This window comes from Eucyclogobius newberryi, unplaced genomic scaffold, assembly GCF_026437365.1.
Source record: "Eucyclogobius newberryi isolate DKJ021-1_F unplaced genomic scaffold, fEucNew1.0.hap1 SCAF_23, whole genome shotgun sequence".
Classification (NCBI taxonomy): Eukaryota; Metazoa; Chordata; class Actinopteri; order Gobiiformes; family Gobiidae; genus Eucyclogobius; species Eucyclogobius newberryi.
Window position 1 is genome coordinate 1,375,685 of NW_027315868.1, and position 22,260 is coordinate 1,397,944.

The window sequence follows — 22,260 nt, forward strand, 5'->3', positions numbered from 1 at the left end:
GGGCCCTCCGTGGTCAGCTCGCCCGGCGCGGGCCCCCCGTGGTCAGCTCGCCGCTGGCCCCCAGTGGTCAGCTCGCCGTGGGCCCCTGCATTGGCCCTCTGACCCAGGCTGCAGGGGCCTCCTCGGCTCCAGCAGGGGGCAGACTCTTGGTCTGACACGTCTCAGCGAAACGTTCTCGAGCTCTGTCCCAGTTCTTCTGGTTCTTGGATTTGTTTAATGAAGGATCGTCAACAGCAACAGCAACGCCAGCGCCCAGACCTGACTGAGCTTTACGGATCTTCATCTGGATCTGAGCAGAGAGAAGTCTGATTATGAGTATGAACCAAGAGAGAGAAGTCTGATTATGAGTATGAACCAAGAGAGAGAAGTCTGATTATGAGTATGAACCAAGAGAGAGAAGTCTGATTATGAGTATGAACCAAGAGAGAGAAGTCTGATTATGAGTATGAACCAAGAGAGAGAAGTCTGATTATGAGTATGAACCAAGAGAGAGAAGTCTGATTATGAGTATGAACCAAGAGAGAGAAGTCTGATTATAGTCTAAGTCAGGTGGGTCTCAGGGGGGGTCTCGGTGTCAGAGGTGGTGTCAGAGGTGGTGTCAGAGGTGGTGTCAGGGGTGGTGTCAGGGGTGGTGTCAGGGGTGGTGTCAGGGGTGGTGTCAGGGGTGGTGTCAGGGGTGGTGTCAGAGGTGGTGTCAGGGGTGGTGTCAGGGGTGGTGTCAGGGGTGGTGTCAGGGGTGGTGTCAGGGGTGGTGTCAGGGGTGGTGTCAGAGGTGGTGTCAGAGGTGGTGTCAGAGGTGGTGTCAGGGGTGGTGTCAGGGGTGGTGTCAGGGGTGGTGTCAGGGGTGGTGTCAGAGGTGGTGTCAGAGGTGGTGTCAGAGGTGGTGTCAGAGGTGGTGTCAGAGGTGGTGTCAGGGGTGGTGTCAGGGGTGGTGTCAGGGGTGGTGTCAGGGGTGGTGTTAGGGGGTCTCACCGGGTCTCTGATGCCACCGCCTTCTTTCCCCAGACCTTCTCCTTTCTTCCAGCCCATCTTCTCCAGCATCTTCCTCCCTTTGTTCCCTTCACTGATCTCTCTGTGAAACAAACACTTCAGTCACAAAGATTCAACAGAAGAAGAGACCTTTGTTCTTACCCCACAGTCCCACCCCCTGGTCCACAGTCCCCCGCCCCTGGTCCACAGTCCCACCCCCTGGTCCACAGTCCCCCGCCCCTGGTCTCCACAGTCCCACCCCCTGGTCTCCACAGTCCCACCCCCTGGTCTCCACAGTCCCACCCCCTGGTCCACAGTCCCCCCCCTGGTCCACAGTCCCACCCCCTGGTCTCCAGTCCCACCCCTTGGTCTCCACAGTCCCCCCCTGGTCTCCACAGTCCCACCCCCTGGTCCACAGTCCACCCCCTGGTCCACAGTCCCACCCCCTGGTCTCCACAGTCCCCCCCCTGGTCTCCACAGTCCCCCCCCTGGTCTCCACAGTCCCCCCCCCTGGTCCACAGTGGAGGTAAAGCTTCTTCTCACTGGTGCACTGAGGCTGGAGCATCGTCTCTCATGAAAGCTCCTTCACTGCCCACAGTTTGTCTCCGAGACTCAGCACGATCTCTGTATCTGGAGTTTCTCAGAGCTTTGGACTCTTCATTACTCTGAAGAGAAGAGCAGAGGGTTAGAGGAGGAGAGGAAGAGCAGAGGAGGGTCAGAGGAGGAGAGGAAGAGCAGAGGAGGGTCAGAGGAGCAGAGGAGGATCAAAGGAGCAGAGGAGGGTCAGAGGAAGGTCAGAGGGTGTAGTTTTTACCTGTATTCCGTACTTTGCCTTCATGTTCTTGAGCTCTTTGACCCTAAGCGCCTCCTTATCCTGGCGGCTCACGGCGCTCACGGCGCCCCCTGTGTGTTCTCGAGGGAACTTGGCGAGATGAGCCATGATCTGTCCTGGTTCACACCCGTCACATGTGTCTGAGCCGGCGTGAATGTGGAAGGACAGAACCGTCTCACCAAACTTCACCTCATCTCCATGAGTCAGTGGCTGAGGATCAGACTTCTGCTTCGGCTGAAACGTCACATTTATCACGTTTACTCGGCTGAAACGTCACATCCATCACGTTTACTCGGCTGAAACGTCACATCCATCACGTTTACTCGGCTGAAACGTCACATCCATCACGTTTACTCGGCTGAAACGTCACATCCATCACGTTAACTAGGCTGAAACGTCACGTCCATCACGTTTACTAGGCTGAAACGTCACATTCATCACGTTTACTAGGCTGAAACGTCACATTCATCTCGTTTACTAGGCTGAAACGTCACATCCATCACGTTTACTAGGCTGAAACGTCACATCCATCACGTTTACTAGGCTGAAACGTCACATCCATCACGTTTACTAGGCTGAAACGTCACACCCATCACGTTCACTAGGCTGAAACGTCACATCCATCACGTTTACTAGGCTGAAACGTCACATCCATCACGTTTACTAGGCTGAAACGTCACATCCATCACGTTTACTAGGCTGAAACGTCACACCCATCACGTTTACTAGGCTGAAACGTCACACCCATCACGTTTACTAGGCTGAAACGTCACATCCATCACGTTTACTAGGCTGAAACGTCACATTTATCACGTTTACTAGGCTGAAACGTCACAACAAAAACCCGTCAGCCCTTAATGTTTCCTTCTCCCACAGGGGCACGCTCCTCCCACAGGGACACGCTCCTCCCACAGGGACACGCTCCTCCCACAGAGACACGCTCCTCCCACAGAGGGAGGAGAGACACTCTCCTCCCACAGAGGGAGGAGAGACACGCTCCTCCCACAGAGACACGCTCCTCCCACAGAGACACGCTCCTCCCACAGAGACACGCTCCTCCCACAGAGACACGCTCCTCCCACAGAGACACGCTCCTCCCACAGAGACACTCTCCTCCCACAGAGACACTCTCCTCCAACAGAGACACGCTCCTCCCACAGAGGGAGGAGAGACACTCTCCTCCCACAGAGGGAGGAGAGACACGCTCCTCCCACAGAGACACGCTCCTCCCACAGAGACACGCTCCTCCCACAGAGACACGCTCCTCCCACAGAGACACGCTCCTCCCACAGAGACACTCTCCTCCCACAGAGACACTCTCCTCCCACAGAGACACGCTCCTCCCACAGAGACACGCTCCTCCCACAGAGACACTCTCCTCCCACAGAGACACTCTCCTCCCACAGAGACACTCTCCTCCCACAGAGACACTCTCCTCACAGGGACACGCTCGGACACGCTCCTCACAGGGACACGCTCCTCACAGGGACACGCTCCTCACAGGGACACGCTCCTCACAGGGACACGCTCCTCACAGGGACACGCTCCTCACAGGGACACGCTCCTCACAGGGACACGCTCCTCCCACAGAGATATGAGTTTTCATCTATTTCAGTCAAAAATTAATATCCACAATCTTCTGTAAATTTAGATCCAATATGTCAACAAAAGAGTGCTTCACATTTAAATGAAGCAGGAACATGTATGCGAGTAGTTTCGTCACAGGAGACGTTTCACCTTGATATCTTTAAAGATGTTTTCCTGTTCACCTGCAGCGTCTTAAACAGATAATAAAGACGTGGAGCACCTGAAGGATGCGTTTCCCGTTGATGACCGTCCCGTTCTGAGAGCCCTGGTCCACGAGCATGTAACACTGGAGCTCCGGGTCGAAGAACACCTCAGCGTGGAACTGTCCAGACACAAGAGATTACACAGGCTTAACGTGAGAGACTCCGCCCTTCACCTTATCCTGAGGGCGTGGTCCAGGTGCTTCTCCCTTACCTTACTGACGCCCATCTCTGACACCCTGAGGGTGTGGTCCAGGTGCTTCTCCCTTACCTTACTGACGCCCATCTCTGACACCCTGAGGGCGTGGTCCAGGTGCTTCTCCCTTACCTTACTGACGCCCATCTCTGACACCCTGAGGGTGTGGTCCAGGTGCTTCTCCCATACCTTACTGACGCCCATCTCTGACACCCTGAGGGTGTGGTCCAGGTGCTTCTCCCTTACCTTACTGACGCCCATCTCTGAGACCCTGATGGCGTGGTCCAGGTCCTTCTCTCTGCAAACAAAAGAGCACAATAAATCACAATTAAGATAATGTTCTGAATGTCGTTTTGAAGATATGCAACATTTGAACATAAAGTTTATCGTTTATAGCAAATAAATAAATAAAAAAAGAACAGAATAAATAAGCCTGAACTAATGCCCTCTTCGGACAGGATTAGCTTTACTTCGGGTCGTCTGTCCAATACCAACAACGTTTGTGTTTTTGTGAGCCTCACATGGACATCGCATCGTCTCAAACAAAGGATTGATCTGTTTGTACCAGTGTCGTGTTTAAAGCGGTGGTCCAGTGTCGTGTTTAAAGCGGTGGTCCAGTGTCGTGTTTAAAGCGGTGGTCCAGTGTCGTGTTTAAAGCGGTGGTCCAGTGTCGTGTTTAAAGCGGTGGTCCAGTGTCGTGTTTAAAGCGGTGGTCCAGTGTCGTGTTTAAAGCGGTGGTCCAGTGTCGTGTTTAAAGCGGTGGTCCAGTGTCGTGTTTAAAGCGGTGGTCCAGTGTCGTGTTTAAAGCGGTGGTCCAGTGTCGTGTTTAAAGCGGTGGTCCAGTGTCGTGTTTAAAGCGGTGGTCCAGTGTCGTGTTTAAAGCGGTGGTCCAGTGTCGTGTTTAAAGCGGTGGTCCAGTGTCGTGTTTAAAGCGGTGGTCCAGTGTCGTGTTTAAAGCGGTGGTCCAGTGTCGTGTTTAAAGCGGTGGTCCAGTGTCGTGTTTAAAGCGGTGGTCCAGTGGCGTGTTTAAAGCGGTGGTCCAGTGTCGTGTTTAAAGCGGTGGTCCAGTGTCGTGTTTAAAGCGGTGGTCCAGTGGCGTGTTTAAAGCGGTGGTCCAGTGTCGTGTTTAAAGCGGTGGTCCAGTGGCGTGTGGCGTGTTTGAAGCGGTGGTCCAGTGGCGTGTGGCGTGTTTGACGCGGTGGTCCAGTGGCGTGTGGCGTGTTTGAAGCGGTGGTCCAGTGGCGTGTTTAAAGCGGTGGTCCAGTGGCGTGTTTAAAGCGGTGGTCCAGTGGCGTGTTTAAAGCGGTGGTCCAGTGTCGTGTTTAAAGCGGTGGTCCAGTGGCGTGTGGCGTGTTTGAAGCGGTGGTCCAGTGGCGTGTGGCGTGTTTGACGCGGTGGTCCAGTGGCGTGTGGCGTGTTTGAAGCGGTGGTCCAGTGGCGTGTGGCGTGTTTAAAGCGGTGGTCCAGTGGCGTGTTTGAAGCGGTGGTCCAGTGGCGTGTGGCGTGTTTAAAGCGGTGGTCCAGTGGCGTGTGGCGTGTCCTGTGGACATACCTGCCGATGGTTGCTGTGCAGTCGGCCGTGAGGATGAACAGAGTCCCAACCTGCAGCACCGGAGAGCGCACCACCGTCACACGAACACAAGGGGGCCACACTGAGGGACACACGTTTGTCAATGTCATGAGTTTTGTTCCTAAACTAGTGCAACTAAAGGGTTAAGACTGAGGTCCAGTCCTGGTCCAGTCCTGGTCCGGTCCTGGTCCGGTCCTGGTCCGGTCCTGGTCCGGTCCTGGTCCGGTCCTGGTCCGGTCCTGGTCCGGTCCTGGTCCGGTCCCAGCTCACCTCCCTGGGATGGATCCAGCTCCATCTCCATCTCCTCGAGTTCCTCCTCTGCAGCGTCCTTGGTCCTTCTCTCCTTCCTCCCTCTGTCCATCCCTCGTTCCTCTGACCCTCTCTCCTTCCTCCCTCTGTCCATCCCTCGTTCCTCTGACCCTCTGGATGAAGTGGACTCTCTCTCGCTCTCAGACAGCTCTCCTTCCTCTGGTTCACTGTTCATGTCAGAGCTGCTGGTCTCCGCTCTCCTCCTTCTTCTGTGCCTGTCGTGTCTCCTGCTCCGCCTCCTGGACTTGTCCCTGGACCCGGACCGGCCTCGGCTCCGGTCTCGGCTCCGGTCTCGGCTCCGGTCTCGGCTCCGGTCTCGGCTCCGGTCTCGGCTCCGGTCTCGGCTCCGGTCTCGGCTCCGGTCTCGGCTCCGGTCTCGGCTCCGGTCTCGGCTCCGGTCTCCAGACGAAGACTCTTCTCTGTATTTCCGTTTCCTTTCTTTGCGTTTTGAAGAATCTCGTCGTCGTTCTGGACTTCTAGATCTAGATCTGGACCTGGACCGGGACCGCGACCTGGACTTTGGTCTTGGTTTTCGAGGCTCTTGGGATTTCTTGGTTGTGGCTCTAAGCTCTTCTTTCTTCACCTTCTCCTGTCGGCACACAGTTCAGAATGAGGTAACGAGCATTAGCTGCTTTGGTTGGTCTCAGTTTTCAAATGGAAATTCTTTGTCCCTCAACGTGAAATAGATTGACACGGATGAGGACACTTTACTGGACACGCCAAAGACCTGAACCAGGACCAGACCCAGGACCAGTCCCAGGAGACCCAGGACCAGTCCCAGGAGACCCAGGACCAGACCCAGGACCCAATAAAGTACCTCTGAATGGGGCCGTGTTCCTGGAGGAAATCTTCATTTGAGCCAAAGACTTAGTCACGTCTTCTACCTAAATCAGAACAAGACAGAACGCCCCAAAACCATCGACTTTAAAAGAGTCTGGACTTGGCCTGGTTTATCCTTTTCTGAGTCTTTGTGTTTGAGGAAAATGAGTCCAAACCATCAATTTGAAGGTTACAGTACATAATATGACAAATGCTTTATAAAGGTGCCCTGAGTAACTTTCCTGGAGTCCATGCTCTGCCTGTGAACTTTAATGCCAGAATGTGGAACATGTCCCTCTCAGGAGACGAACAGGTCACGTCTAAAGAGTCCTGATCCTGGTTTAGGTCTGGGTTTAGTCCCGATCCTGGTTTAGGTCTGGGTTTAGTCCCGATCCTGGTTTAGGTCTGGGTTTAGTCCCGATCCTGGTTTAGGTCTGGGTTTAGTCCCGATCCAGGTTTAGGTCTGGGTTTAGTCCCGATCCTGGTTTAGGTCTGGGTTTAGTCCCGATCCTGGTTTAGGTCTGGGTTTAGTCCCGATCCTGGTTTAGGTCTGGGTTTAGTCCCGATCCAGGTTTAGGTCTGGGTTTAGTCCCGATCCAGGTTTAGGTCTGGGTTTAGTCCCGATCCAGGTTTAGGTCTGGGTTTAGTCCCGATTCAGGTTTAGGTCTGGGTTTAGTCCCGATCCAGGTTTAGGTCTGGGTTTAGTCCCGATCCAGGTTTAGGTCTGGGTTTAGTCCCGATCCAGGTTTAGGTCTGGGTTTAGTCCCGATCCAGGTTTAGGTCTGGGTTTAGTCCTGATCCTGGTTTAGGTCTGGGTTTAGTCCTGATCCAGGTTTAGGTCTGGGTTTAGTCCTGATCCAGGTTTAGGTCTGGGTTTAGTCCTGATCCTGGTTTAGGTCTGGGTTTAGTCCTGATCCTGGTTTATGTCTGGGTTTAGTCCTGATCCAGGTTTAGGTCTGGGTTTAGTCCTGATCCAGGTTTAGGTCTGGGTTTAGTCCTGATCCAGGTTTAGGTCTGGTTTAGGTCTGGGTTTAGGTCTGGTTTAGGTCTGGGTTTAGTCCTGATCCAGGTTTAAGTCTGGGTTTAGTCCTGATCCAGGTTTACGTCTGGGTTTAGTCCTGATCCTGGTTTAGGTCTGGGTTTAGTCCTGATCCTGGTTTAGGTCTGGGTTTAGTCCTGATCCAGGTTTAGGTCTGGGTTTAGTCCTGATCCAGGTTTAGGTCTGGGTTTAGTCCTGATCCAGGTTTAGGTCTGGGTTTAGTCCTGATCCAGGTTTAAGTCTGGGTTTAGTCCCGATCCTGGTTTAGGTCTGGGTTTAGTCCCGATCCAGGTTTAGGTCTGGGTTTAGTCCCGATCCAGGTTTAGGTCTGGGTTTAGTCCCGATCCAGGTTTAGGTCTGGGTTTAGTCCCGATCCAGGTTTAGGTCTGGGTTTAGTCCCGATCCAGGTTTAAGTCTGGGTTTAGTCCCGATCCAGGTTTAAGTCTGGGTTTAGTCCCGATCCAGGTTTACGTCTGGGTTTAGTCCCGATCCAGGTTTACGTCTGGGTTTAGTCCCGATCCAGGTTTAGGTCTGGGTTTAGTCCCGATCCTGGTTTAGGTCTGGGTTTAGTCCCGATCCAGGTTTAGGTCTGGGTTTAGTCCCGATCCTGGTTTAGGTCTGGGTTTAGTCCCGATCCAGGTTTAGGCCTGGGTTTAGTCCCGATCCAGGTTTAGGTCTGGGTTTAGTCCCGATCCAGGTTTAGGTCTGGGTTTAGTCCCGATCCAGGTTTAGGTCTGGGTTTAGTCCCGATCCTGGTTTAGGTCTGGGTTTAGTCCCGATCCTGGTTTAGGTCTGGGTTTAGTCCCGATTCAGGTTTAGGTCTGGGTTTAGTCCCGATCCAGGTTTAGGTCTGGGTTTAGTCCCGATCCAGGTTTAGGTCTGGGTTTAGTCCCGATCCAGGTTTAGGTCTGGTTTAGGTCTGGGTTTAGTCCTGATCCTGGTTTAGGTCTGGGTTTAGTCCTGATCCAGGTTTAGGTCTGGGTTTAGTCCTGATCCAGGTTTAGGTCTGGGTTTAGTCCTGATCCAGGTTTAGGTCTGGGTTTAGTCCTGATCCAGGTTTAGGTCTGGGTTTAGTCCTGATCCAGGTTTAGGTCTGGGTTTAGTCCTGATCCAGGTTTAGGTCTGGGTTTAGTCCTGATCCAGGTTTAGGTCTGGGTTTAGTCCTGATCCAGGTTTAGGTCTGGGTTTAGTCCTGATCCAGGTTTAGGTCTGGGTTTAGTCCTGATCCAGGTTTAGGTCTGGGTTTAGTCCTGATCCAGGTTTAGGTCTGGGTTTAGTCCTGATCCAGGTTTAGGTCTGGGTTTAGTCCTGATCCTGGTTTAGGTCTGGGTTTAGTCCTGATCCTGGTTTAGGTCTGGGTTTAGTCCTGATCCAGGTTTAGGTCTGGGTTTAGTCCTGATCCAGGTTTAGGTCTGGGTTTAGTCCTGATCCAGGTTTAGGTCTGGTTTAGGTCTGGGTTTAGGTCTGGTTTAGGTCTGGGTTTAGTCCTGATCCTGGTTTAGGTCTGGGTTTAGTCCTGATCCAGGTTTAGGTCTGGGTTTAGTCCTGATCCAGGTTTAGGTCTGGGTTTAGTCCTGATCCAGGTTTAGGTCTGGGTTTAGTCCCGATCCAGGTTTAGGTCTGGGTTTAGTCCCGATCCAGGTTTAGGTCTGGGTTTAGTCCCGATCCAGGTTTAGGTCTGGGTTTAGTCCCGATCCAGGTTTAGGTCTGGGTTTAGTCCCGATCCAGGTTTAGGTCTGGGTTTAGTCCCGATCCAGGTTTAAGTCTGGGTTTAGTCCTGATCCAGGTTTAAGTCTGGGTTTAGTCCCGATCCAGGTTTAAGTCTGGGTTTAGTCCCGATCCAGGTTTAGGTCTGGGTTTAGTCCTGATCCAGGTTTAGGTCTGGGTTTAGTCCTGATCCAGGTTTAGGTCTGGGTTTAGTCCTGATCCAGGTTTAGGTCTGGGTTTAGTCCTGATCCTGGTTTAGGTCTGGGTTTAGTCCTGATCCAGGTTTAGGTCTGGGTTTAGTCCTGATCCAGGTTTAGGTCTGTGTTTAGTCCTGATCCAGGTTTAGGTCTGTGTTTAGTCCTGATCCAGGTTTAGGTCTGGGTTTAGTCCTGATCCAGGTTTAGGTCTGGGTTTAGTCCCGATCCAGGTTTAGGTCTGGGTTTAGTCCCGATCCAGGTTTAGGTCTGGTTTAGGTCTGGGTTTAGTCCTGATCCAGGTTTAGGTCTGGGCTGTGGAACATGACAATGGAGACGAGCTCCTTTGCCCTGAGTAAAGTCACATCTGAGAACTGAGACCATTAGATGTACAAGTATTATATTATATAATATATACAAGCATATACATGATACACATGCGACATGCGAGTACATGTCCACACACGCGTGAGTACATGTACACACACGTGAGTACATGTACACACACGTGAGTACATGTACACACACGTGAGTACATGTACACACACGTGAGTACATGTACACACACACGTGAGTACATGTAGACACACGTGAGTACATGTAGACACACGTGAGTACATGTAGACACACGTGAGTACATGTAGACACACGTGAGTACATGTACACACACGTGAGTACATGTACACACGTGAGTACATGCACACACGTGAGTACATGTCCACACACGTGAGTACATGTCCACACACGTGAGTACATGTCCACACACGAGTACATGTCCACACACGAGTACATGTACACACACGTGAGTACATGTCCACACACGTGAGTACATGTCCACACACGAGTACATGTCCACACACGAGTACATGTACACACACGTGAGTACATGTCCACACACGTGAGTACATGTCCACACACGTGAGTACATGTCCACACACGTGAGTACATGTACACACATGAGTACATGTCCACACACGTGAGTACATGTCCACACACGTGAGTACATGTCCACACACGTGAGTACATGTCCACACACGAGTACATGTACACACACATGAGTACATGTCCACACACGTGAGTACATGTCCACACACGTGAGTACATGTACACACACGTGAGTACATGTCCACACACGTGAGTACATGTACACACACGTGAGTACATGTACACACGTGAGTACATGTACACACACGTGAGTACATGTACACACACGTGAGTACATGTACACACACGTGAGTACATGTACACACACGTGAGTACATGTACACACGTGAGTACATGTACACACACGTGAGTACATGTACACACACGTGAGTACATGTACACACACGTGAGTACATGTACGCACACGTGAGTACATGTCCGCACACATGAGTACATGTACACACACGTGAGTACATGTCCACACACGTGAGTACATGTCCACACACATGAGTACATGTACACACGTGAGTACATGTACACACATGAGTACATGTACATATGTATCACAGTGACCTTGTCCTCCGGGGGCCTGCTCTTCAGCTCGCTCTTCAGTTCGCTCTTGAGCTTCTTCAGTTTCCAGCTCTTCCATTCGCTGTAGCTGCGTTCGGGCGTGGCAGTGTCACTCTGGACATCGATCCTGGAGTGGAACTCGTACTTCCCGCTCTCGGCGTCGTAGTAATAGTAAATACCAGTGTTGTTGTCGTAGTAAAGCTGGTTCACCTGCAAAAGCACATGTGTATTTATACTTTTCAAATGTGTGCGAGTGAGAAGACTCATTATACTTTCTGATACTTTCATTATAATCTGTAATATAGATTCATTCAAACTATTATTTGTTTATGTTTTGATGAGACAGAATAAGACACTTTCTGGTATCGATACTGAACGATTCAGTGATAGTATCGATACTTTAGTAACACAGGAGTGTGAGTTCTGCTCCAGCCCCACAGGAGGCAGCAGAGAGTGAGTTCTGCTCCAGCCCCACAGGAGGGAGCAGAGAGTGAGTTCTGCTCCAGCCCCACAGGAGGGAGCAGAGAGTGAGTTCTGCTCCAGCCCCACAGGAGGCAGCAGAGAGTGAGTTCTGCTCCAGCCCCACAGGAGGCAGCAGAGAGTGAGTTCTGCTCCAGCCCCACAGGAGGCAGCAGAGAGTGAGTTCTGCTCCAGCCCCACAGGAGGGAGCAAAGAGTGAGTTCTGCTCCAGCCCCACAGGAGGGAGCAAAGAGTGAGTTCTGCTCCAGCCCCACAGGAGGCAGCAGAGAGTGAGTTCTGCTCCAGCCCCACAGGAGGCAGCAGAGAGTGAGTTCTGCTCCAGCCCCACAGGAGGCAGCAGAGAGTGAGTTCTGCTCCAGCCCCACAGGAGGCAGCAGAGTGTGAGTTCTGCTCCAGCCCCACAGGAGGCAGCAGAGTGTGAGTTCTGCTCCAGCCCCACAGGAGGCAGCAGAGTGTGAGTTCTGCTCCAGCCCCACAGGAGGCAGCAGAGAGTGAGTTCTGCTCCAGCCCCACAGGAGGCAGCAGAGAGTGAGTTCTGCTCCAGCCCCACAGGAGGCAGCAGAGTGTGAGTTCTGCTCCAGCCCCACAGGAGGCAGCAGAGAGTGAGTTCTGCTCCAGCCCCACAGGAGGGAGCAGAGAGTGAGTTCTGCTCCAGCCCCACAGGAGGGAGCAGAGAGTGAGTTCTGCTCCAGCCCCACAGGAGGCAGCAGAGAGTGAGTTCTGCTCCAGCCCCACAGGAGGCAGCAGAGTGTGAGTTCTGCTCCAGCCCCACAGGAGGCAGCAGAGAGTGAGTTCTGCTCCAGCCCCACAGGAGGCAGCAGAGAGTGAGTTCTGCTCCAGCCCCACAGGAGGGAGCAGAGAGTGAGTTCTGCTCCAGCCCCACAGGAGGCAGCAGAGAGTGAGTTCTGCTCCAGCCCCACAGGAGGCAGCAGAGAGTGAGTTCTGCTCCAGCCCCACAGGAGGCAGCAGAGAGTGAGTTCTGCTCCAGCCCCACAGGAGGCAGCAGAGTGTGAGTTCTGCTCCAGCCCCACAGGAGGCAGCAGAGAGTGAGTTCTGCTCCAGCCCCACAGGAGGCAGCAGAGTGTGAGTTCTGCTCCAGCCCCACAGGAGGCAGCAGAGAGTGAGTTCTGCTCCAGCCCCACAGGAGGCAGCAGAGCGTGAGTTCTGCTCCAGCCCCACAGGAGGGAGCAGAGAGTGAGTTCTGCTCCAGCCCCACAGGAGGCAGCAGAGAGTGAGTTCTGCTCCAGCCCCACAGGAGGCAGCAGAGTGTGAGTTCTGCTCCAGCCCCACAGGAGGCAGCAGAGAGTGAGTTCTGCTCCAGCCCCACAGGAGGCAGCAGAGAGTGAGTTCTCACCGAGTCGTAGTAGAAGCCGGTGCTGTGGTCATAGTACATCCCTGTGTTCTCGTCAAACACAAATCCCGTCTGACACATCGCCTGCTCCGCCGTGGACCTGAGCATGTCTGCGATAGAAGCATCCATCTCCTGAAAGAACAGAGAACCATCAACCTCCTGAAAGAACAGAGAACCATCCACCTCCTGAAAGAACAGAGAACCATCGACCTCCTGAAAGAACAGAACCATCGACCTCCTGAAAGAACAGAGAACCATCAACCTCCTGAAAGAACTTAGAACCATCCACCTCCTGAAAGAACAGAGAACCATCAACCTCCTGAAAGAACAGAGAACCATCAACCTCCTGAAAGAACAGAGAACCATCCACCTCCTGAAAGAACAGAGAACCATCAACCTCCTGAAAGAACTTAGAACCATCCACCTCCTGAAAGAACAGAGAACCATCCACCTCCTGAAAGAACAGAGAACCATCAACCTCCTGAAAGAACAGAGAACCATCCACCTCCTGAAAGAACAGAGAACCATCAACCTCCTGAAAGAACAGAGAACCATCAACCTACTGAAAGAACAGAGAACCATCAACCCCCTGAAAGAACAGAGAACCATCAACCTCCTGAAAGAACAGAGAACCATCCACCTCCTGAAAGAACAGAACCATCAACCTCCTGAAAGAACAGAGAACCATCAACCTCCTGAAAGAACAGAGAACCATCAAACTCATGAAAGAACAGAGAACCATCAACCTCCTGGAAGAACAGAGAACCATCAACCTCCAGAAAGAACAGAGAACCATCAACCTCCTGAAAGAACAGAGAACCATCAACCTCCTGAAAGAACAGAGAACCATCAACCTCCTGGAAGAACAGAGAACCATCAACCTCCTGAAAGAACAGAGAACCATCAACCTACTGAAAGAACAGAGAACCATCAACCTACTGAAAGAACAGAGAACCATCAACCTCATGAAAGAACAGAGAACCATCAACCTCCTGAAAGAACAGAGAACCATCAATCTCCTGAAAGAACAGAGAACCATCAATCTCCTAAAAGAACAGAGAACCATCAATCTCCTAAAAGAACAGAGAACCATCAACCTCCTGAAAGAACAGAAAACCATCAACCTCCAGAAAGAACAGAACCATCAACCTCCTGAAAGAACAGAGAACCATCAACCTACTGAAAGAACAGAGAACCATCAACCTCCTGAAAGAACAGAGAACCATCAACCTACTGAAAGAACAGAGAACCATCAACCTCCTGAAAGAACAGAACCATCAACCTCCTGAAAGAACAGAACCATCAACCTCCTGAAAGAACCATCACCAGTGTTCTCGCTGGGCTGAGGTTTGAAGATGGCGGTGAAAGTACTTTAAAAAATTCCGCTTGCGCCTTTGGTGCAGTGTGTGCCCCGTGCGCGCGCCGTGAGTGTGCGTGCGCCGTGTGCGTGCGCTTTGTGCGTGCGCTTTGTGTGCGTGTGCCTGCCGTGTGTGTGTGTGCGTGCCGTGTGTGTGTGCGTGCAGTGTGTGCGTGCGCGCGCCGTGTGTGTGCGCGCGCTGTGTGCGCTGTGTGTGTGCGCGCCGTGTGTGTGCGCGCCGTGTGTGTGCGCGCCGCGTGTGTGCGTGCGCCGTGTGTGTGTGCGTGCGCCGCGTGTGTGCGTGCGCCGCGTGTGTGCGTGCGCTGTGCCATGTGTGCCGCGTGTGTGCGCGCCGTGCAAGTGAGTGCCTACGTGCCGTGATCTTAATACCTGCCGATATCTTTTGAGCATGGCGGGCCCCTCAGCGAGAACACTGCATCACCCTCCTGAATGAACCGTCACCCTCCTGAATGGACCGTCACCCTCCTGAATGGACCGTCACCCTCCTGAATGGACCGTCACCCTCCTGAATGGACCGTCACCCTCCTGAATGGACCGTCACCCTCCTGAATGGACCGTCACCCTCCTGAATGGACCGTCACCCTCCTGAATGGACCGTCACCCTCCTGAATGGACCGTCACCCTCCTGAATGGACCGTCACCCTCCTGAATGGACCGTCACCCTCCTGAATGGACCGTCACCCTCCTGAATGGACCGTCACCCTCCTGAATGGACCGTCACCCTCCTGAATGGACCGTCACCCTCCTGAATGGACCGTCACCCTCCTGAATGGACCGTCACCCTCCTGAATGGACCGTCACCCTCCTGAATGGACCATCACCCTCCTGAATGGACCATCACCCTCCTGAATGGACCATCACCCTCCTGAATGGACCATCACCCTCCTGAAAGGACCATCACCCTCCTGAACGGACCATCACCCTCCTGAATGGACCATCACCCTCCTGAAAGGACCATCACCCTCCTGAAAGGACCATCACTTTCCTGAATGGACCATCACCCTCCTGAATGGACCATCACCCTCCTGAAAGGACCATCACCCTCCTGAAAGGACCATCACCCTCCTGAAAGGACCATCACCCTCCTGAATGGACCATCAACCTCCTGAATGGACCATCAACCTCCTGAATGGACCATCAACCTCCTGAAAGGACCATCAACCTCCTGAAAGGACCATCACCCTCCTGAAAGGACCATCACCCTCCTGAATAGACCATCACCCTCCTGAAAGGACCATCACCCTCCTGAAAGGACCATCACCCTCCCGAAAGGACCATCACCCTCCTGAAAGTCGTTTTATGTGAAGTGTAAACAATGACATTAAAATAACAATGCGATTGCTCCTGGTGTTTCTAAAGTGGTTCCTCTCCTGTACCTCAGTGACAGAAGTCTCTGTGGACATCACGCAGGGTTCAAAACTCATGTGCTCCTCTGCTGTTCCTGCTGCTGTGACAGGGGGCGCTGGAGCGTCTTCTGCCTGTGTCACATTGTCTCCCGCTCCGTCTCCCGCTCCGTCTCCCGCTCCCCCCTCGGTGGTGCCCCCCTCGGTGGTGCCCCCCTCGGTGGTGCCCCCCTCGGTGGTGCCCCCCTCGGTGGTGCCCCCCTCGGTGGTGCCCCCCTCAGTGGTGCCCCCCTCAGTGGTGCCCCCCTCAGTGTTAGTCTGGGTCTGCTCCTTCTTCACGCCGGGAAGCTGCAGGGTCTCCTGAGCGTCGCCCCCTGCTGCTGCGTCCTGGTAGTACCCGCCATAGTAATAATTGTAATAATCTGAGAGACAAAGAAAAGACGGAGATTCTTTTGTGATGAAGTTAATGGATTAAAAAATAAGCAGAATAAATAACATTGGATAAGGATAATAGAAGTATGGAGTGTCTCCATCACGCCCACCCGTGTCGCTCCACACGTACTCTTCTGTCTGAGTCTCGCCCTCGCTTCTGCATTTGTCTTTTCTCTTTCGTTCGTGAAGCTCTGCACTCAACTGCTCCACCTGAGACGCACAGAAGACAAGGACATAGAAGCAGAGGACATCATGTAGGTGGACATCGTGTAGGTGGACTCAGTGTAGGTGGACACAATGTAGGACGTCATGTATGAGGACGTCATGTATGAGGACGTCATGTATGAGGACATCATGTATGAGGACATCATGTATGAGGACATCATGTATGAGGACATCATGTATGAGGTCGTCATGTATGAGGACGTCTACAGAGGCAGCCACGCCCTTAACATAGATCTAAATCCTCCAGATCTTTTTACTCCCGAGATCGATCTGAGCAAGTCACAAAAAGGTGTCTGTGTGAGTGTGACTGTGTGTGAGTGTGTTCTGTGTGTGTGCTCTGTGTGTGCTTTATGTGTGCGTGCGTGTGTGCGTGTGTGCTGCGTGTGTGCTGCGTGTGTGCTGCGTGTGTGCTGCGTGTGTGCTGCGTGTGTGCTGCGTGTGTGCTGCGTGTGTGTGCTGCGTGTGTGTGCTGCGTGTGTGTGCTGCGTGTGTGTGCTGCGTGTGTGTGCTGCGTGTGTGTGCTGCGTGTGTGTGCTGCGTGTGTGTGCTGCGTGTGTGTGCTGCGTGTGTGTGCTGCGTGTGTGTGCTGCGTGTGTGTGCTGCGTGTGTGCTGCGTGTGTGCTGCGTGTGTGCTGCGTGTGTGCTGCGTGTGTGCTGCGTGTGTGCTGCGTGTGTGCTGCGTGTGTGTGCTGCGTGTGTGTGCTGCGTGTGTGTGCTGCGTGTGTGTGCTGCGTGTGTGTGCTGCGTGTGTGTGCTGCGTGTGTGCTGCGTGTGTGTGCTGCGTGTGTGCTGCGTGTGTGCTGCGTGTGTGCTGCGTGTGTGCTGCGTGTGTGCTGCGTGTGTGCTGCGTGTGTGCTGCGTGTGCTCAGTCCTGACCTGTCTCCTCAGGTCCTCGTTGTAACTCTCTGTGTTCTTCTGGAGTCGCTCAGAAAGACTCAACTGTCTCTGCAGTTTGTTCAGTTCAGTTTTACAGTCTTCCAACTCCTGCTTCAGAGTGTGGGCCCTGAGACGCAGCTCTGCCACCTCAGACGCGGGGTCCGGGGCCTCGCGCAGCTCTGCCACCTCAGACGCGGGGTCCGGGGCCTCGCGCAGCTCTGCCACCTCAGACGCGGGGTCCGGGGCCTCGCGCAGCTCTGCCACCTCAGACGCGGGGTCCGGGGCCTCGCGCAGCTCTGCCACCTCAGACGCGGGGTCCGGGGCCAGCTCCGGGCCCAGGTCAGACTTCTGGCACTCCTGCGGGTCGGTTGCAGGGGTCTCGTAGACAGGGTCAGGGGTCTCGTAGACAGGGTCAGGGGTCTCGTAGACAGGGTCAGGGGTCTCGTAGACAGGGTCAGGGGTCTCGTAGACAGGGTCAGGCACGCCGCTGTCCCCTGGGAAAGGCTCTCCATCCGGGGCCTCCATCAGCGCTTCAAAACAAACACGATCCAGAGGTCAAGTCACACGTGAGTCTGATCCATAAAGTGACTTTTGTCTTCTGCCGTTTTCACATCGTTATTAAAGTGTAAATGTGACATATTAAGCCCTTCAGACTTTAATGTTGCTCTTTTCTGTTGCACTGAATCACCAGAACTTCCTGTTTGTTCATCTTGTTCATTGACAGAATTAAACCTTTTCTGATTCTGAAACTTATAATGTACAAGTTCAGCTACAGTTTCATATAAAGCTTCAATTCTATTTTCTCTTATTCAAATCAAACCAAATTCAGAAATGCGGAGCCCATAATAGTTTATAACATAACAGTTTAGTTTTATTTAAGCACAAATTATACTTTAAGCTCAACTTCAATTTCGAAGCTAGAAAATAGTACTTTTTCTATCATTTTTAATAGAAAAGGCAAATTAACTGACATTTTTACCATTCAAATTCAAATGGGTTTTAAATCTTGTTGCCAAGTCTTGACTCATTAGCCTTTGAATGTGATACTTGAACATATAAAACGTGGCCTTAATGCGCAGTTCCACGGGCAAACTTAGAGATACGGCCCTGGCACAAACAATTGTCAGTGTGAATGAGTTTAGCATTAGCATTAGCATTAGCCTCTCACTGTTGCTTCGCCCGGTGCCGTCTCCGCAGTCGTTTCCGTCTTTTCTTTTCCCATAAAATGACCTGAAAGTGCAAAATAAAGACGTTGTCACCAGAGAGTCGGCGGGACACAGGCCTGAACATGTTTGTGGAGGAGACACAGACAGTTACAGTCAGAACCGGGAAACTTGCTCTGATTGTTTAAACTAAAACCTCTTCAACTCGCGCTCAGGCGAAGCTACAGCCGCCATTTTGAGCGAGCGGGGCGGAAGTGCAGACCGGAAGTGACGCATGTCGTCAGCGCCCCCTCATGGACGAACTCAACCACTGCCTCAAACCTGCGCTGTAAACGACAGAAATGTGAATATAAAGTACACAAAATAACTGTAGTATTCTTACAATAGCACTTTGCACCGGGCCTAGTGTGAAAGTGGTGAGTGGAGGTGGGAGGGGCCAATGGCGTGATTGGCAGCCTCGCTTCTGTCAGCCTGTCCCAGGGCAGCTGGGGCAGGGCTTTGAGAGCCTCCACAACTCGGTAAATGTTTCATATTATTCATAATATTGTGTTGTTTATGTTATTATCTGATTTCTGCAAAAATCTGATGAGTCATCACATTATGCTGTATTTGTCATTTTGATCATTTTATAACTCCAAAAGTCTGAAAATACACACTCAGCCACCCCCCCTCTTCCCTCCCCCTCTCTCTCTCCCTCTTCCCTCCCCCTCTCTCCCTCCCTCCCCCTCCCTCCCTCTTCCCTCCCCCTCTCTCTCTCCCTCTTCCCTCCCCCTCTCTCCCTCTTCCCTCCCCCTCTTCTCTCCCTCCCTCCCCCTCTCTCTCTCCCTCTTCCCTCCCCCTCTCTCCCTCCCTCCCCCTCTCTCTCTCCCTCCCCCTCTCTCTCTCCCTCCCTCTTCCCTCCCCCTCTTCTCTCCCTCCCTCCCCCTCTCTCTCTCCCTCTTCCCTCCCCCTCTCTCCCTCCCTCCCCCTCCCCCCTCTTCCCTCCCCCTCTCTCCCTCCCTCCCCCTCTCTCTCTCCCTCCCTCTTCCCTCCCCCTCTCTCCCTCTTCCCTCCCCCTCTCTCCCTCCCTTTTCCCTCCCCCTCTTCTCTCCCTCCCTCCCCCTCTCTCCCTCCCTCCCCCTCTTCTCTCCCTCCCTCCCCCTCTCTCCCTCCCTCTTCCCTCCCCCTCTCTCCCTCTTCCCTCCCCCTCTCTCCCTCTCTCTCCCTCCCCCTCTTCTCTCTCTCCCTCCCTCTCTTCTCTCTCCCTCCCTCCCTCCCCCTCTCTCCCTCCCTCCCTCCCCCTCTTCTCTCCCTCCCTCCCCCTCTCTCCCTCTCTGCCTCCCTCTTCCCTCCCCCTCTCTCCCTCTCTCCCTCCCCCTCTTCTCTCTCTCCCTCCCTCTCTTCTCTCTCCCTCCCTCCCTCCCCCTCTTCCCTCCCCCTCTTCTCTCCCTCCCTCCCCCTCTCTCCCTCCCTCTTCCCTCCCCCTTTCTCCCTCTTCCCTCCCCCTCTTCTCTCTCCCTCCCTCCCCCTCTTCCCTCCCCCTCTTCTCTCCCTCCCTCCCCCTCTCTCCCTCTTCCCTCCCCCTCTCTCCCTCTTCCCTCCCCCTCTCTCCGTCTCTCCCTCCCCCTCTTCTCTCTCTCCCTCCCCCTCTCTCCCTCTCTCCCTCCCCCTCTTCTCTCCCTCCTCCTCCTCCTCTTCCTCTCGTCTCGTTTGCTCTGCAGAGTTAGGTTTGTGGTCAGTTCATTATTGTGTTGGAGCTTCTCTATTGTTCTGCTCCTTCCTGTGGTTCTTCTACTGCAACTCCAGACCAGGACCAGGACCAGGACCAGGACCAGGACCAGGACCAGGACCAGGACCAGGACCAGGACCAGGAGGTGGCGTGGGCGGGTGGTAGAGGTTCTCTTCTCTGTCAGAGACAAAGCTCCTGCAGCAGAATCATGTGGTTTCCTCTGCGGTTTGACTCTGAAGCACATTCTCAGTTATATTCTAGTTCTTGGCTTTAGTTATATTTGTTTCTATTCTCATCCTTTTATCACTTTGAGGGTCCCAAAATTCACAAACTGGAAATGATTTTGAGGATTTAATGACCATAACACAATAATAATCCACTATAACAACACTAGCAATGCAAAGAAATACAAGAGTCTGAACGAGCCTTTGTATGAAACATCTGACTCTTTTGACTCACTTCCTCTTCTTCTGTCGTTTAAAGCAATCGAAAACTTTGTATTGGCTCAATTTGATCCACATGTGTGTTCTCCTTTTGATGGGGTTTAGTCCTGGTTTAGACCTGGTTTAGTCCTGGTTTAGTTCTGGTTTAGTCCTGGTTTAGACCTGGTTTAGTCCTGGTTTAGACCTGGTTTAGTTCTGGTTTAGTCCTGGTTTAGACCTGGTTTAGTTCTGGTTTAGTCCTGGTTTAGACCTGGTTAAGACCTGGTTTAGTCCTGGTGTAGACCTGGTTTAGTCCTGGTTTAGACCTGGTTTAGACCTGGTTTAGACCTGGTTTAGTCCTGGTTTAGACCTGGTTTAGTCCTGGTTTAGACCTGGTTTAGACCTGGTTTAGACCTGGTTTAGTCCTGGTTTAGACCTGGTTTAGACCTGGTTTAGACCTGGTTTAGACCTGGTTTAGTCCTGGTTTAGACCTGGTTTAGACCTGGTTTAGACCTGGTTTGGACCTGGTTTAGACCTGGTTTGGACCTGGTTTAGTCCTGGTTTGGACCTGGTTTAGTCCTGGTTTAGACCTGGTTTAGACCTGGTTTAGACCTGGTTTAGACCTGGTTTAGTCCTGGTTTAGACCTGGTTTAGTCCTGGTTTAGTTCTGGTTTAGTCCTGGTTTAGACCTGGTTTAGTCCTGGTTTAGACCTGGTTTAGTTCTGGTTTAGTCCTGGTTTAGACCTGGTTTAGTTCTGGTTTAGTCCTGGTGTAGACCTGGTTTAGTCCTGGTTTAGACCTGGTTTAGACCTGGTTTAGACCTGGTTTAGTCCTGGTTTAGACCTGGTTTAGTCCTGGTTTAGACCTGGTTTAGACCTGGTTTAGTTCTGGTTTAGTCCTGGTGTAGACCTGGTTTAGTCCTGGTTTAGACCTGGTTTAGACCTGGTTTAGACCTGGTTTAGTCCTGGTTTAGACCTGGTTTAGTCCTGGTTTAGACCTGGTTTAGTCCTGGTTTAGACCTGGTTTAGACCTGGTTTAGACCTGGTTTAGTCCTGGTTTAGACCTGGTTTAGACCTGGTTTAGACCTGGTTTAGACCTGGTTTAGACCTGGTTTAGTCCTGGTTTAGACCTGGTTTAGACCTGGTTTAGACCTGGTTTAGTCCTGGTTTAGACCTGGTTTAGACCTGGTTTAGACCTGGTTTAGACCTGGTTTAGACCTGGTTTAGTCCTGGTTTAGTCCTGGTTTAGACCTGGTTTAGACCTGGTTTAGACCTGGTTTAGTCCTGGTTTAGACCTGGTTTAGACCTGGTTTAGACCTGGTTTAGACCTGGTTTAGACCTGGTTTAGTCCTGGTTTAGACCTGGTTTAGACCTGGTTTAGATCTCTTTTGCCTCTGCACATACTGTTGGTGAAGCACTGTTTTCTCCTGAGCCGACGGACGGTTTGCCAGAATTTCTTTGGGGCCGACCGATAGTCCTCCTCCATGGCCTCCCCAAACTCCTCCCCAAACTCCTCCCCAAACTCCTCCCCAAACTCCTCCCCAAACTCCTCCCCAAACTCCTCCCCAAACTCTTCCCCAAACTCCTCCCCAAACTCCTCCCCAAACTCCTCTCCAAACTCCTCCCAGCCCAGGGTTTTTGCCTCTGCGACAGCACAAGCTCTGGCCCGCTTGACCTGCCGATACCTGTCAATGACCTCAGTAGTCCAACCAGCCAGAGTGGCCTGATAGACCTCCTTCTTCATCCTGACCACATCCCTCACTTCCAGTGTCCACGTCAGGCACTGGTGACCACAGCTTCGAGCAGCCGCATCAACAATGGAGGTGGAGACATGGGAGGAGCTCTCCTGGAGGTGCGAGGTGAAGATCCTCCTGACAGAGGGCTCCTCAAGTCGTTCCCAACAGACCCCCACAATGCACTTGGCCGGAGGTCAGATGACACGACAACAAAGTCGATCATTGGTCGTG

General features: G+C 52.7%; 1 protein-coding gene across 1 annotated transcript; it reads right to left on the reverse strand.

Annotated features, from left to right (window-relative positions):
• Positions 1–26: 26 nt before the first annotated feature.
• Positions 27–17,526, reverse strand: aggf1 (angiogenic factor with G patch and FHA domains 1). Its single transcript, XM_072459516.1, has 13 exons — positions 17,002–17,526; positions 16,011–16,110; positions 15,502–15,890; positions 12,751–12,879; positions 10,920–11,126; positions 5,625–6,252; positions 5,337–5,436; positions 4,031–4,082; positions 3,609–3,710; positions 1,784–2,035; positions 1,513–1,634; positions 973–1,072; positions 27–289 (listed from the first exon to the last, which is right to left on the reverse strand). The coding sequence occupies exons 1-13, from the start codon at positions 17,524–17,526 to the stop codon at positions 68–70; spliced, it is 2,928 nt and encodes a 975-aa protein (XP_072315617.1). The 3' UTR covers positions 27–67.
• Between the last annotated feature and the right edge of the window lie 4,734 nt (positions 17,527–22,260).